General features: G+C 33.4%; 3 protein-coding genes and 1 pseudogene across 3 annotated transcripts; 1 reads left to right on the top strand and 3 right to left on the bottom strand.

The window, feature by feature from the left end:
• Positions 1-512: 512 nt before the first annotated feature.
• On the bottom strand, positions 513-1,287 carry LOC119192295 (the record flags this gene model as incomplete). Its single annotated transcript, XM_037446119.1, has 1 exon — positions 513-1,287. A coding segment is annotated over exon 1 (775 nt), but the record flags the coding sequence as incomplete, so codon positions are not given.
• Positions 1,288-3,764: 2,477 nt separating this feature from the next.
• Positions 3,765-6,557, bottom strand: LOC119192298 (transmembrane protein 43 homolog). Its single transcript, XM_037446121.1, is given in 8 exon segments — positions 3,765-4,167; positions 4,313-4,418; positions 4,630-4,729; positions 4,731-4,859; positions 5,067-5,242; positions 5,375-5,568; positions 5,764-5,990; positions 6,179-6,557. Coding segments are annotated over 8 exon segments (1,179 nt in total). The 5' UTR covers positions 6,284-6,557; the 3' UTR covers positions 3,765-4,025.
• Positions 6,558-8,084: 1,527 nt separating this feature from the next.
• LOC119192297 lies at positions 8,085-13,479 on the top strand (annotated as a pseudogene).
• A 1,266-nt stretch (positions 13,480-14,745) lies between these two features.
• On the bottom strand, positions 14,746-15,641 carry LOC119192296 (retinal homeobox protein Rx-B-like; the record flags this gene model as incomplete). Its single annotated transcript, XM_037446120.1, is given in 3 exon segments — positions 14,746-15,426; positions 15,520-15,601; positions 15,603-15,641. Coding segments are annotated over 3 exon segments (802 nt in total), but the record flags the coding sequence as incomplete, so codon positions are not given.
• Positions 15,642-16,616: the final 975 nt, after the last annotated feature.

Here is a 16,616-nt window from a genome sequence, read left to right as displayed (position 1 = left end):
ACCCGCAATCATCTACTAAGCATAACACGGGTACCCATTGAATAAACAATTGCTGCAATATAAAGATCTTGTTCCATGCAAAACGGACGTTAGGGTAAATTTAACATAATGTTCCCTTTCAACACAACCAATTAAAAATGTATGGTAATTCTTCTGTTTATCACTAAAGAGCTACCTTACTAAAAACGTTTTAAATTAACCGAATAGTAGGTAAATACTTTGATTAAATCTGTTTCCGATGAATAACCAATGCACTCGTTATGGGTTATTGCCTGCACGAGACTAAATGACCAAAACAAATAATAAAGCTTACTAACTAGAAGCATATTTAGAACGTGTCTAACTGTAAACAGGTTAGTAACCAAATAACTAAAGTATATAAATGCCTATCTACTATGTAATTCAAGTGAACACTCATCGAGCCTTAAGTTGCGGGAAAAATGACTCATCTTCCTACATGAACTACCTTTGAAGTAGTGAATAAAATAAAATTGGTAATTTTATAAGCTTACCTATAAAATCACCCAACCGAGAGCCAAGCAACGCTCCCGCGCTAGTGACCACCGCGCAGGTGTTGAAGGTTCGGCCGGCCAGCAGAGGCGCGATAGGAATGCGATATCCGAGCCGCGCGAAGGGCTCCTCACTCCGCAGCACGGTCCGAACCCTCACACGCTTTAACGCACACATCACCTCCTGCTTCGATCGTTCCTTCTGATTACCAACTTCATACTTAACGTCGTATGGATTCTGTGAATTCAAACCCGACCGAAAGACTTTGCTATCTCCCATCAGCACTCTATGAAACTCTTTTAATAATAACTCTTTGAATTCTTTTGTTCGCTCTTCGCAATCTATTGTCGTGAAATCCTCGCACATATATTTATCGGTGTCGAACTCTAGTATTTGTTTATGTATGTTAGGAAATCTGGGGCTGCCATGAACTTTCTTTACTACATTGTTGGACGGATGATCTTGTGAGCTCGAAGGTTTGCCTACTACGATACTGCTCCAGAACGCACCCACCGCAGATCTACGATTTTTATGCATTGACTCCATTCGTGACGTTGAATTATACAATATTCGTAATGGATATTGCTCTGAAATGTAAGTATTTTGCTCGTTTAATATGGAGCCGCTAGCTATTTGCGGCGTCGCAGGTGTTTTGTTAAACAGTCTTTGTTTTTCTATGTACATCCAATATTGTGACCAAATAAGATATAAGTAGCCACACATCCCGAAACACAGAAGGTTTATAAACACCCATACAGACATCGCCGCAGCCTTCATGGTTATTTTTAGTTATATAAACGAAATGTACAAAGTAAACAAATAGCACTTCGCTAAATCACCTCACGCGCGAAAAGAACATTGTTACTTTAGCTTTAGAATACATAAATTATAAATTCACAACTTAATTTAATAACATTTTAAAATTTTAAATAAATACACCAACATGTTCGACGATTTCCAAAACCAATGGGCGGAGTATCAGCTGATATTCACGGACATTTTTGTATATTACATTGCGCCTGCGCGAAAGCTGTTTGCAAAAATTTGCTACGTATCTTCTCTTTATACGTGTGTGCTACATACATACGTCCCTTCGGGTACTCTACATCAACTCCGCATAAAGAATTATAATATTTTGTCATCGAAAAAATTCCAAAAGTCTATTTCAAGATAATTCTACAATATTTTACACCTGAAAATTTCAGAAAATTAGGTTGTCATCAAATTGTGATAATTTATACTGTCGGAACTGCGGGCAAAAGCTATTATTAAATCCTAAGTTCAACTTTTAAACGTGGATGTAAGTAGTGTTATTGATTATGAAGGAGAAATAAAATATTTTTGTATAAGGAAGTATTTATACTTTCGTGTAGTATTAAAAATACAGGAAGTTTATTGTAAAAGTGTAAAGCACAACAAAGATAAAAGGTAACTTATACACATATCGTAACTACCTACCTGCAGTCAAATAGATGCACGAGCAAAGAACGCTATGATAGCCTCATTAGTTAACATTACAGACTATCAATACAAAATACTGGATATTGCTATCTTAGGGATTGATATGATGAATGACGATATGACTATTAATTATATAATTGTACGTATATTCTTAATTTTCAATAACCAAAAAAGAAAAGCTTTGAAAAGTAAAATATGTCATTTTTTGCTTAATTATAATCAAATAAGTATAGTCGTCCAAAAAAGTTGCTGAACAAATTCAAAATTTCAAATCACCTCTTCACTTTTATGTTTTTCAAACGTTTATTTTTGTACAAAAATAAAATTAACGTATTAGCTTTCTTCACACAAAGAAAAAATGTTTCAATACACTTAACATGTATAAGCGATTCGTAGTTTTAAATTTGCTTAGCTATTCGAAGACAAATAAACCCGTTGACTTGCTTCTTTTGATTTCTTATCCTGTATTTTATTAAATTCCTCTTAAATTTGGCAAATAATAAATTTGCAAGCTAGCAACCTAAAACGCGATTACAAATGACTAGTATATTTCAGGCTGTGTATTTCATTCTTTTTTAGGTATTTTGTAGACGGGTTCTACCTTTTTTTTAGTTAATTTAATTTCAGTAATTTTTCGCAATACATAAGACGTTGTATATACCCTGTGATACGCGGATAAAAATTACCAAAAGCGCGAATTCTATTTGGTGAACTATAATATAGAATACTATATATAATATTATCACTATAGTATTTAGTAGTAATAATATTCATTGGTCAATTAATGTGATTATCAAAAAAATATTTAAAATACTTGTCTATCATGCATTATAAAAGTATTTATTACTTCGGCATGTACTAAATTTGACTAGTTCAATGGTCAACAAACGTATGAAAAATTTGACCTGATATTACGAACTCTTTGATGGTGGACTGCCACGGTAGCTTATCATTCAAACTTTATTATCTAAAAAATACAAGAAAAGGTGGTGAATGGGGAAAATTAAATACATATCTTTATTGTGTCAAGTCCTTCGGTTTAAAAGTTTGCTGACCCCTGCACCAGTTAGTAAACAGTAGTTATTATAAACGAAGTATTTGTCAGTGAAAAGGATACAAGATCACCTCATAGGTTTTATTTTTATTATTTCAAGGAAAACTATATTAAAATCACTTCTTATAAATAAAAAGGCCTAACAAAAATTACACTACTTAAGTCATCTTTGTTCTGACTACACAAACCAATTTATATATAAAAAATAATCATATCAAAAACACAATAGTTTTTATAAACCATAACGTTGAGGTAATAGGGTACCGAACTCATTTTTGTTCTTTACTTTTATCAAATATTTACATAATATAAATTACAACACAGAAGGAATTTTTAAAATCCGGTAAAAATCAACAAGTTATAAGTCTTTGAATTTCGGTGGAAGGGGTAATTAACAAGAAACAGAAAAGAGACGATATATCCACATGTGACGTCATCGGGAATTACGACGCGAGCGAAAGAAAGAGATGAAGCGATATCCCCACATCGCGCCCACTTCTGCACATTACAATATTTTAAATATGAATTACTCGCTCATTTTTTAACCAATTTTTATGCAGTTTTCGCAGCAGTGCTTCTTTTCGTATTATTAACCATTATATATAGAATAATGGACAAAATCAAGCATAGGCCGGTCCCCTATTACAGTTTTCTTTATTAAAAACAAGGCAAAAATAACCAAAATAGGATAAAAATAAAAAAAAGATTTAATTGTTACCCATACGATAATCAAATGTTATTGCTCTGTTTGTACTGTTCGTTATTATACAGAAGTTCATCAGTGGTCGGTATCTTCTACGTGTAACGCGGCTCAGCGCGGAACACTGCTGCGTTACGCCACAGGCTTAGTTACATTATCGCCAAGTCAGGCACATCCAGACACGAGAATGTATATCAAATATTCGATGTTCGCAAACATGTCAAGAAACTCGGCGATAATGTAGCTGAGCCTTATCAGGGAATAGCAGGAAGGGTGCGTGCGTCGACAAGGGTCATTTGCTCAACGCATGTCGTCGTTCCAGCGCGTGTAGGGCGGCGGCTCCGGCGTCAGCTCCCGCCGAGTGAGCACCGTGGAGTAGTGCAGGAGCGGCAGGATCGCGCCTCCGAACACTATCGCGCCGAATGATGGCTTGTGAATTAACCTGCAACAATTATCTTATATGTTATACATATTCTTTAGTCAACAGCAAGTTCAGCTTGATGCGTATCATATAGGCAATGGTAACTATAACCACTTTCCAAAAAAATTAAGAAAGTATTATCTTGTTGGTGACATTTTTTACTTACCAAGGAATAGATATGATGAGTAAAGTATAGGAGAATGACAACACTAAATTCACCCACACTCGCGTACAGCGCCTTAGGTTACTTGATATCCATTGACATTGTAGGACTGAAATAAATATTACTTAATATTTATCTTTCTATGTAATATGTATATTGCTAAGTTAAATTTTCAATCACCAAATATAAAAGTTTTCACCATAATAAATAAAATACTGACTGAACACATAATTGAAACATTCTAACTATTTAATTTATACAACTGTGATTTAAAATCATGTTTGGGAAAAAAAATGTTTTATGTATAATACATAACTTACACAATGTTACCCAGTCTGGATGCAAAGTCATTGCAGAGGCAAAAACTTGAACAAAACCAAGGAGTCTATACTTCCAAGTGTGTATGTTTGCATCTCGTTTTCTCCAAATTATGAAGCTGTTTCAAACTGTAAGAGCCCTTACGCAGAATCGATATTGGATCAGCAGTGGGAAAAGATGCTGGACTATATGGTTGGAGAGTCCCACTTTCTATAACACCAACGGCAGTATACTGGAACACAATGTTTTGGTTGTTTACCATAGTGGATTTTTTGGTTACTAGGCTTAAATCATAATATTATAAGGCAAATGCCTTACATAAATTTAATTGATAGTTGGATAGAATAAAAGTAGCAACAAATGAACTGTTTAGTAAGTTTACTAAACAGTTCATTTGTTGCTCACTTTACTGGTAAAGGTAAAATCTTATGTAGCTTACAATGTCATCTTCACGGCCTGCATAAGTGAAGTGAACACGCAGGTCACCAATTTCATGCTCTAAAGCACTGTCTCCGTGATAGTAAAAACCTGAATGTAGTTTTATGTCACTGCGCTCTGGCCTGGAGTCAGACCAAATCTCATAGTAGTCATTCACTTTCCGCTTCACATCCAAACCTAAAATTAACATAATTCCAGTTTTCATCTCTATTTTACATTGTCTGTTTATAATGAATCCTTTTAAACCTTAATGTGGCACAACACTACATATTAGGTTATAGTATGACATTTTTTTCATGTGTAACTTACTCAAATAAAGCCATCCAATTTTTACATTTTCAGCTATGTGTGTTTCACTGAATAAGGGCATGGATGTAGGGTTGTGATGGCCGGGTCTGATGTAGAACAGGGAGGAGTCCACCACATAGTCCCTCCAGTCTTTATGATACCAGTAGGTTTTCTGTGACTCTTCTGCGGGCTCACTGAGAAAGTTATCTTGTTCTCTAGACATATAAAAAATAACAAATAATATTATACATACACAAATGAAAAATAATATATGTTTCAAATTTCATAAAGTAAGGAATTAATTTAAAACGGATTATAAAAATAACTGATATAAAATAATTGAAACAAGATTTATAGAAAAATACATAAGAAGCTCAATTCTTCTAATTAATTACTCAGATAATACTTACGTAGTTTCCTCAATCCATTGATACATCTGAACTCTTTTCCGTAATTTCACAGCCTGAACATGTATGTTGTAATCAGGCTCCGATATTGGCTCAAGGATGCGTAACGGCCCAACAATGTGCACAACACGCCCCTCATACCGCAATGGCTCATCTTCTATGTGAACATCAATAGTCTCTGCTGCTGACATTAACTCTTCCAGCATTAAGTTACTTTGGATTGTTTGACTCTGAAAAATAAATGCAAGAATTATACTAGACATTTAGTTATTACTGGAAAAATAATAAACAAATCAATTGACAATCTTTGTTGATAGCTTATATCAAAGGCAGTAAAGCATACGGGTACTCAGTAGTAACAATTGTGTATATTTTATCTCATAAAATAGACTTCTAAAGATGACTGTTGCTCACTCACCTCAGCCCATAATAAGAAATATGTCACGCCCGAAAACAAAATAAGACTTAAAATTGTTGTCAACCAAGTCTGCTTAAAGTGATTTCTGATCGCAGACCAATCCATTGGATATATTGATGAAAACAAGCACCGGAATCGTCAGTACCAACATCCAATATGTAACTTATCAGTTAATTAATGGTAAAAAATTTACCAGTAGGATATTTATGAAATTCTGTACTATAACCTGAATGTATTTAAAAATATTATCAATTAAAAATCATGTCGGTAACCAGCAAGTGCTAAATAATAAGATGTTCATACAAGGTTGTGACAAACAAATGCAAACATTTGGAATTATTGATGTTTCAGGGGAACAACATGCGATGATTAAATTTTAATAAAACAATTGACAAATGACTGTCGGTAAAAATATAGAATCGACTAAGGTCAATAATTATACTGGCCAGTTATAAGAATACAACAATCTGTCTTTTATACTTCAAATTTTCTGATTCAAATATCAAAGTAGTTGCAATTTACGTGATGCACAAAATTCCACTTGGTTTTTGATGATAATTAAGACTAAAAATTATTAATGCTCGCTTGCTAGCTCGGCTGTATGATTCAAAATCCTTTTATAAAATAAACGCATTTAAAAAAATATCTTCAATATTATAATAGTTCAATAGTGATGTATTTTATAGCTCTTAGTTCTTACCCAAGATGCTTGCTCTTACCCGTCAAAGGACTTTTAAAGAAGTATTGTCATCTCTCCGATTCGGTGTTAGGTCGCTCAATAGTTGGACGCTTACTTTAAAATATTACTAGGTAGTAATAATAAATGTAAAAGGCAAACAAACATATTTTATTGTTTGCTTTTAGAGGGTTTTAGTGTCAAGCATTATTTAAATTAATTTTTATTTTTAACTGTTTAATTTATTATTTTCTCCACGAGGGGCTTAAATCATAATCTATCTAATACCTAATCATTGAAACCATTTTTATTATCCCTAAGACACTATGTCTACTGTAAGTGACTGAGAAGTTGAATATCCCGCACACTACATGATGCCGCAGCATCGGTACAAGGTTGCTATGTGTTGTAATCAACGAAGTAATATCATCATAATAAATAATATCATCATCAACGAAGTAATACTTAGACCAAATTTCAAGTTAATCGGACTGGTAAAAGTAGGAAATGAGCTATAACCTTAAAATCCCTAAAAGATCTTCATAAATTATAACTTAAAACCATCCCGATGACATTAGACCCTCAAACAAAAATCTTATTAAATCATCATCACATCATCGGTCTATTCGTTTGCGAGCTACGATGCTGTAGGCACATATACAAATACACAGCTACACACCTTAAATTTATAAAACCCGCCTTTTTCCGTCGGCGGTTGAAAACAAAACGCTTTAACGGGTCCACTCACTAGGTTTACGAAATTTTGAAACAGCTGAAATAAGTAGTTAGTGTAACTTTTATAGTCGAAATTTTAATAACAAACTCCAGATAAATGTGAATAAATTATTAGGAACAACTGTAAATCTTTTCTTCTTTTAAAGCCCTTAAACTTTGATTAGCCGTTTTGGCAGCAATACATTTCTAAAGAAATTTGGGACACATTTACACTATTGGTAGTATGTCAATAATTTTATACATATGCCATTCGCTGCAAGTCTTGCAAGCTTCACTATTTATGGAAGTTAGCTTGCCGTGACTGTTTCCATGTTAAAAATGGTTTGCGGAAGATATCTTCTGCAAATTTTCTTGCTAATCCAAACCCCGCTTTATGGCTCAAAATGCTTCATTCATAAAGAAAAAAAAAATACAGGAGCATCAGACACGATCATGAATTACTAATTGATTCGTTCAATCTTTATAAGTAAGTACAGCACTATAGTATATTTTTTGCCCACAATATCATGGCTAGGTTATGTTATTGTTTATTTTATTTAGTTCCAAAAAAACAAATAAAATGGGATTGAATATAAGAACATTACTGCGTTTAAGTGGAAACCACATTTATTTACAAAAATCAGCATCTCGAAGGTTTTATCATGGTGTACCTTTTCTAGACTTGTATCGGAGCGCTACAGGTAAATGTACCAAAATATTTCTTATTCAAAAGGTCTGTAATATGAGGACGTTAATATTGTGACCACGCAGACTTTGACACTTTATATTAAGTACTAGCTTCCGCCCGCAGCTTCGCCCGCGTGGATTTCGGGTTTCAAAAATGGAGAAGGTGCTCAATTTGTCGGGATGTTTTTTTAATTTATGGTGGTATGCAGGTGGTCCGATTGTCCGGTCAGGGTCTGATGATGGGATCCTGGTGAAATCGAAGGAACTTTTAACCATTACGGTTGCACACGAAATGACGGAAGCTTAAAAAATGGAGTAACTTCTCCCGTTTTCCCAACATTTTTCATCACTGCTATGCTCCTATTACTTGTAGCGTGATGAAAAGTATACTATAACCAGCTCAGGAGTATGAAAAATAATTGTACCAAGTTAAGTTAAAATCCGTCGAGTAGTTTTTGTTTCTATAACGGTTATACAGACAGACAGACAAAAATTTTACTAATTGCATTTTTGGCATCAGTATCGATCCCTAATCACCCCAGTTATTTTGGAAATATATTTCATGTACAGAATTGACCTCTCTACAGATTTATTATAAGTATAGATATGCAAAAGTAGCTCAAAAATTGTCCATAACGAAAACATGCATTTTAAAGTAAAACAAAAGAAATAATATCGTGAAGCCAACCAAATAACTAATGATATATTAAATTTTGTGACTGTTCAATTTAGTCGGGTCCGCGATATCACTTTTGTTGAGTTTCAGAACGCGACATTACATTATTATATTCTGTGCTCCAACGCACACTGCTTTGATATTAGAACACACCTACATTGCTTAGACAACAGTGAACTTTATACAATAGCAATAAAGCTCAAATTGACTCTCACGATATTAGTTAGAAAACGTTTGTATGGGAAATAGAAAAATGCTGTTTTGAGGATTTTCCCGGCAATTATTCGAATTTTTCTCACCTTTTAAACCTTCCCTAGACCTCCACGAATAATTCAAGACCAAGATAAGATACATCCGTTCAGCCGTTCTCGAGTTTTAGCGAGACTAACGAACAGCAATTCATTTTTATATATATAGATTACTTACTAATTTCATTTCAAATACTGAGTAAATATATTAAAAATGTTTATTCAAACTTCAGGACATTAGATATTCTGTGATATGTTAAAAATATATTTGATATTCAGTAATATGACAATACAATTAGCCTTACGTACCATTTAGTATTAAAAAATAACTACTGAAACAGTAAATAGCTTTGGTGAGTAGAATAACTAATTCCCTCCATCTATTTGAATTTAGGTGAATCCATATCCAAATACCGCCTGGAGAGGATAAAATTAAAACAACCAAATATTGAGAAGCTGAGTGAAGACCAAATACAATGCACATTACAAATATTGCAAAAATTCAACATCACTGCATTGGACGCATGTCAGAATGTACATGTCTTTACTATGAATCCCATCACTATGGACAACTATGGAGAGATACTCAAGGAATGTGGCTTCATTAAAATAGAACCCAAAAATATTATCAAGTAAGTTTATTACAGGCATGAATAGATTATACTACTACACTAATATATGATAGGATGTAATGCTAATCTAAAATCTGACTTCTCCATGTGGTTTTTTTTTTTTTATTAAGATATGATCTGAACCTTTTTATTTGCAATTTACAAATTACATCCTACAATGTGAACTTCAGGTGAAAAAATATAATGACAGATATTATGGCATAAAAATAAGACCTTATTCTATAGAAGATTTTATTTTAGGTACCACACCCTTGTGAAGTCAAAACCATAGCTCAGTTAAAAAGGCTGGTTTGATGAGGTCGGACATACAATTAGAACAAGCTCTTCTGGATTGTTTCCAAGATTTGCCAGATGGCTTTAAAACTCTGGAAAAATTTGTAGATGTTCACACAAATATAGGTAATTAATGTAACAAATCACTTATACTTTTCCCAAATCTCCTTTAATAGTGACAAGCTTGATTATGAAGCTACTCCACCAACAAACAACTCCCTTTTTCAAATTTGTTACAAGCCTTTAACACATTACTGGAAAAGGAAAAATGTTCACCATTTCTTTTGCTTTTACAGTTGGCTCTATATTGTTTTTTCAGTTTGATACAAATAATATATTACAAACAATATTACTTTTTTTACTTTTATTGCTTCCCTGACTATGGTATATTTATTTAAAACATTATTTTCAATCCCTCTTACTTGTTTTAATCCCAATCCACATCAATATTAATCATAATAAAATAATATAAAAATATTACTATAAATACTTGCTCATACAGGGGGTATTCATACCTACTATAAAAAATATTGTACAATAATTTAACTAGAATGGGTCTCATAAATTTATTTTGTTTCAGTAAAAGTTCGCATGAGTGTCCTAGAAAAATACCTGAAATGGAGATTGACAATAACAAGTGAAGAATTCGTAAAGTATTGTCGTAATTATTTGCCATTGAGGCACAAACCCATGTCTGACATACAAGAAGCACTGAATATAGCTCAGAATGAAATAAAGTTTGATCTCAATGGAATCAGAAGAAATGGTTTCGTCATCTCATCTGATCCAGTAAACACAAGACTGATTCTTGATAATGTGGAGTCACTTGCTGGCATGGATATAAGAGATGTTATAAAGTTGGAACCAGCTATCTTAAAGAACAATTATAATGCACTTTTACAAATACGTGATTTGTTAGAGGTGAATATTTTTTTTTTATTAATGAAAATTATTTCATAATGAAAACTCATCTTATTGGTTGAGTGATCTGGCATTGGTTCACTGGTATTTGGGCTGCGAACCGTGGTATTACTAATTAGATTCCCATGTCAAAAAACTAAAATTAAGTTTTTTTATTCCTAAACACTTCTAAATGGGCCTGGACTACAATGTATGTTCTATGTTTCACCTTAATATTTTTATTTCTTTATTTTAGGAGTACAGAATACCTTTTGAAGCTCAAAAAAGATGTCTGAGAGTATATTGCATGCAGCCAAAAACAGTCAAGGAACGGCTTGAAGAACTAAGCAACTTAAAAAGAATACCAAGTATTAGCAACAAATCCCAGGGTATGTACAAGATCAATGGTATATTACATACTATTATCTTACGGTCTCCTTTAGTATTGCTTTCGTCTAAATCGAACTTGTAAGTAAGATGACCATTTATGTTGTATATTTTGCAATTTTACAAGGAAATCAAAACATATGAGGTACTATCCATTGTCCTAGAAATATGAAAATTGGCAAGAAACAATGTCTTACAGCATGTGTAAGGAAAAAATCTGAAATCGTAAATATGTACTCTAATAACAAAATAAAAGCGAATTTACTATTACAAACTTATTATTTCCGGTTGTTGCAATAACCGTGTCTAGGGATCGAATGGCAAAAAGTTAAGTTTGTCAAGTTTGAATTTACATATAATATAAGTACTTAAATACCTTACCTACAAATATGCACAGAATGCTCGATGCGATTTTGTTTAGATTATAAATAATATTCCATTGCAGGTATTGTGTATGGTCATTCACAAGAAGAAAATGATGAACAGACTAACAAAAATGCAAGCAGTCAAAAAGCAGTGCTACAGTCTAAATCATCTAGTCGCGTCGAATAAAGTTTTTAACAAGTAAGTATTCTAGTCATTATTTCTACACAATATAAGAGATGATAGTATATCTCTGGATACCTACTTCACCATTTCTTTTCGTAAGCTTCATAATATACCATACCTTATGATTGAGATTCGTTACATTATCACTTCTTTATAAGCTACTGTAAAAGAATTATAACTCTAATTTCTTACACATATTTATTGGTAAATAAGTGTATTTTAACGTATTTTGTAGCTATATTAGCAGTTTTGGGAATAAAGTTTGCGGCCGAGATATAGCGATATTAATAAGCACATCTCTAGAGATAAGTGATAATAAAGATCCTAAGGAAGACGTGAGTGAATCCCAGACAGTGAAAACTGTGTTGAATCAATTGAAAAGACACAAATACTGGCTCCACAGCGCGCTGAATGTTATACACGAAAACATTGAGTTTTTGAAAAGGAATTTCGGTTGTGAAGTCATTTTTAACAACTGTCAGTTACTCTTGTATCCTGTGTGAGTATCTTTGTCTTATGTAGCTATATTATAATAAGTGTTCAGATAGATTTTAATTTTTAGTCTAAAAAAAAATCGTAAGGTAATAAAGGTAGTCATATGTTCTGTACCTATATTATTTCTTTTCTTTTTTTTTTATGTGAGTCATATTAATTTAGATGACATAATAAAAATAAAACCGACTTCAAAAACCCCTACAAACCAGAAACTGTTTTATCTTCATATACGTATATATTATGAATTTATATTTGGTGCCGGTCTCAAATTTTAATTGAACATTACATATTTCATCTTAATCTATTTGTTGCACATGAATATTGGAAATATTATTTTGTATGCAATTTTTAGGAACGAGGTTCAACGGTACATAAACATATTCATAGAAATGCGTGAAGGCAACCATAACGCTGAAGATAAGTTGGACGCAAACTACAACAACCTCAGATATACGGCGCTCACCGACGACCAAATACTGAGCTTGGTTCTATACGAGATGGAGAAAAAGTACCATTTCAGCGGCGATGGAGTGTGGGCGCTCATCGATGGCGTTAAAATTGACGCCTCTGTGAACTGAACATTATATGAAAAAGTTATATTTTTATCTCGTCGAATTTTCCCCTTTGCGCTATGTAGTTTTAAATTTGTAAATGTATCAGCGTGGGCGAGGAGACAAGTGAGGAACTGATTGGAATTCGATTTGATTTCGATTGATTCTGATTCGAAAAACATGTGTACATTTTGTAAAATATTATGAATTTATAAATTAATAAATAAATAGATTTATTAGAATTAAGTGAGTAATCACTGGAATGCATTTTAGATAAGTTTTGAAGGCTTTTCAAAAGATCACCATTTGCTACAATTAAATTTTATTAATTTATGCGCAAGTCAGAAGATTAAGTTTTTCTTAGGTAAATAGCCTGTCTTTCGAAAATTATGTATTGGTTACGCAGTTGCTAATTCAAAACTAAATAAAAATAATCGCTGCAGACTCCAGTATGTATTGTTTATGTGACGCAAATGTTTTAAAACTATATATTTTTATACGCCTAGCGTAATCCGCCGCTACAGCGTGCGGAGTCGCTAAGCGAGTGCGGAACACGCGTGGCGTCCAGCGCCTAGCGAGCCGCATGGGTCAATACATGTAATTCATTGTTTTATTTTGACGTATCTCCATCGTTGCTTAATTAAATATTTTTAAATTTAATAGATTCTATACAAACAATAATGTTTTGGTGTTGAAAATAAATAACGCAAATAAGCACTTTTGTATATTTTGTTCTCTTCCTTAATAATAAAAAATGTAAAATAACGCCTTATTGCCTTTTTAATTAATATTTTACTTAACTTATGTAAACAAACTATAAGCCGGAATGCTATAAAATACACTTCGGCTATTAAACTTGGAATATAATGTTGGTCCCATCTTTGGATAAAATATTTTAAGTGAAATACAGTTTACAAAGAGATCGAGAAACATTTTAAAGTACATATTTATATTTTGTTACAATGTCAATGAAATACTAGTGAGAATACTTATACCTGCATTGTAAGGAAACATTACCTAATATTTAAATTATTGAATTTTGAGAGCGGTAATAAGAAATTTTTAAATATAAAATGCGATTTTGCGAGCACCAAACCACGAGTAGGTACGCGCAGACGTGGTTCTAACATTAGTTACTAGTTCTAATGGACTATACAGTTCATATTCGTATGTTTTTGGCACAACAATTCACGTTCTTACTCTACTATAAAACTCTGACACATAATATCTAATACCGTGAGTAAATAAATCAGATCGCAACATTTCGTCTAAAAGTTATACAACTCTATACTTACCTACTCAAGCTTACCCACTTACAATATTATATTTCTTATAAAAACTTTTATTCTATTAGCACAATAATATAATCAGTAATTATCAACAACAGGCACTAATACAATTCATAAGGCACAAGGAATGCACTAGAAGCAAATTCATTTCTTGTTTGTTCTGTATTAAATTCTCTACTCTAACATACTTACTACTTACTTACGTGTAAATAAGTATTGAATATTTACAAATTATTGCGTAATTTTAAAAACTAATTAATTTAATAAAATGACAACTTCTTAAAATTACTTAGCGCTATCATACAATATTATTTTGATTTAAACACTACCGTCTACAGAGTAGGTACACACAACTGTTTGTTAAATTTTCTTAAGACAAATATATCGAAAATAGTCTTTGGCTCCATTCTCAACTACAGGAACAACAGTAGTTAATAATAATAGCATATAGCATGTTCGAGGTTAATACTCCTTTTCGAAATTACTCTTATCACCTAAGATAATTTCGAAAAGAGTATTTCAATTCAAAAAGGGGCAGAGTAGTGTATGCCTGACTCGGACTGGGCTCCATCTTAACAACGACTGGTTGCGTGAGATCAGAATGTCGGTCCATCTCATAGTGTTTGTCGTGCGGTACCATGCCACACTTCTCGTAATCTTCTGGCGGCGGTGCGTAGCGTGGCGGCTCCTCTTGAAGTGCACATGCAGTGTATTTGTCTTCGTGGTCATGTGTGCGGTACTCTAGTTTGTCGTCGTGCGCGTGAGCCTCCATCTGCGGTGAGTGTGCGCCCATCATGGGGTAATCTCGCACTCCGATCGGCGGCGGACTCCCTTCTCCATACTCGTAAGAGTGTCGCGGTGCAAACATCTGTCCATCATGACCGTTTAAGACCGTAGTATAAGAATAGGCTGCAGGCTGCGCGTTGAAACTTGGGTAGCCTCCGCTGCTGGACGATAGGAGATGATGAGATGACAATTCGTACGAGTGTTGATAAGACCACGAGTCCGCTGGTGCGGGCAGGCCGTTCTGGGGGAATGTTGGTAGATTGCTGCCGATTGCCGAGAAACCTCCGCCTAAAGTAGTGGAACTTGGAGAACTGGAACCTATATAACCGGTCTTCCGAGGCGGTTCACGTTTACGCCATTTAGCTCTTCTATTTTGGAACCACACCTGCAACAATATTTATTTTTGAGCATGTAACAATAAATGATTATAAAAACCTGATTTCAATGCACATATTCAAATGAAATATAATACACTCACTTGAACCCGTGATTCGGAGAGATTAAGTTTAAGAGCAAGTTCTTCCCTCGCGAAGACATCAGGATAAGGCGCCCTTTCGAATGCTCTCTAATTCTTCAAGTTGGTAAGCCGTGAAAGTCGTTCTGAAATTAGAACAAAAAGGCTATTAAAAAAAATTATAACAATTTATGTACAATATTAATGATTAATTGTCCAGCTTCAAAATCGTAATGGCTTTGCATCAATAAATTAAAATTATAATTATAAATAACACCTAAGTTAATTTCCTAATACTTGTGTACTTAACATTCTGAATTACGAATTCCCATTCATAGGGGCATCCACCATCTGTGATCAGACGCGTGCAATATGGTTGAAGCACGCGTTGAATTGATTGACCGTGAAACTAAATTCCCCGTCGCGAACGACCACTCCTAATTGCGTGCCAATTGAACCCGCTTTATAGTGGCGGCATTTTAATTGTTTCAACACTATCGTTATTTTGTATCTACAAACAATTTATATTTACGACTCACATAAATGCTGTACGGTGTTATTTTTCATTGCATAAAGCGTGTACATTTACGTACTTAAAAGTATAAAGTTTTAGATATACCAATGATTTGTGAATTTTGGATAGAATTCTGATTTTTGTTACTTAGGTACTAGACTAATTGTCAGCTACTTTTTTATTTAATTTACAAATTCAAAAGTTAGTTTACAAGAAAATGGTAGTAAATAACATGCACCTTCAAAATATAGCGTTGGAGTCCTTCTGATTCGTAAATAAACCGAAACACCGAATTCATTAGCAATACCAACATGTCAAAAAGCATGTTTACAACTATTTTTCTTCTTTTACATTAAGTCCATTATATTGTTTCGTTTTACCTGTAAAGTAGCATTGCACAGTTATGATATTCGCAGTTGAAAATGTAAGTAATATATCATGATTTCTGCCCAAAATTTCCTCATTAAATTTTAAAGGCCGAAATATCCATGATTATAATTATTTTACGTTTTCTTCAACTGCGAGAACTAATCACTAACTAGACGTGAATTTAAATTCTTTACTTGCCAATACTTGTTTAGTTACCCAGATTAAAGCCGAAACAAAA

This window comes from Manduca sexta, unplaced genomic scaffold, assembly GCF_014839805.1.
Source record: "Manduca sexta isolate Smith_Timp_Sample1 unplaced genomic scaffold, JHU_Msex_v1.0 HiC_scaffold_259, whole genome shotgun sequence".
Classification (NCBI taxonomy): Eukaryota; Metazoa; Arthropoda; class Insecta; order Lepidoptera; family Sphingidae; genus Manduca; species Manduca sexta.
This window is presented reverse-complemented; position numbering and strand designations above follow the sequence as displayed.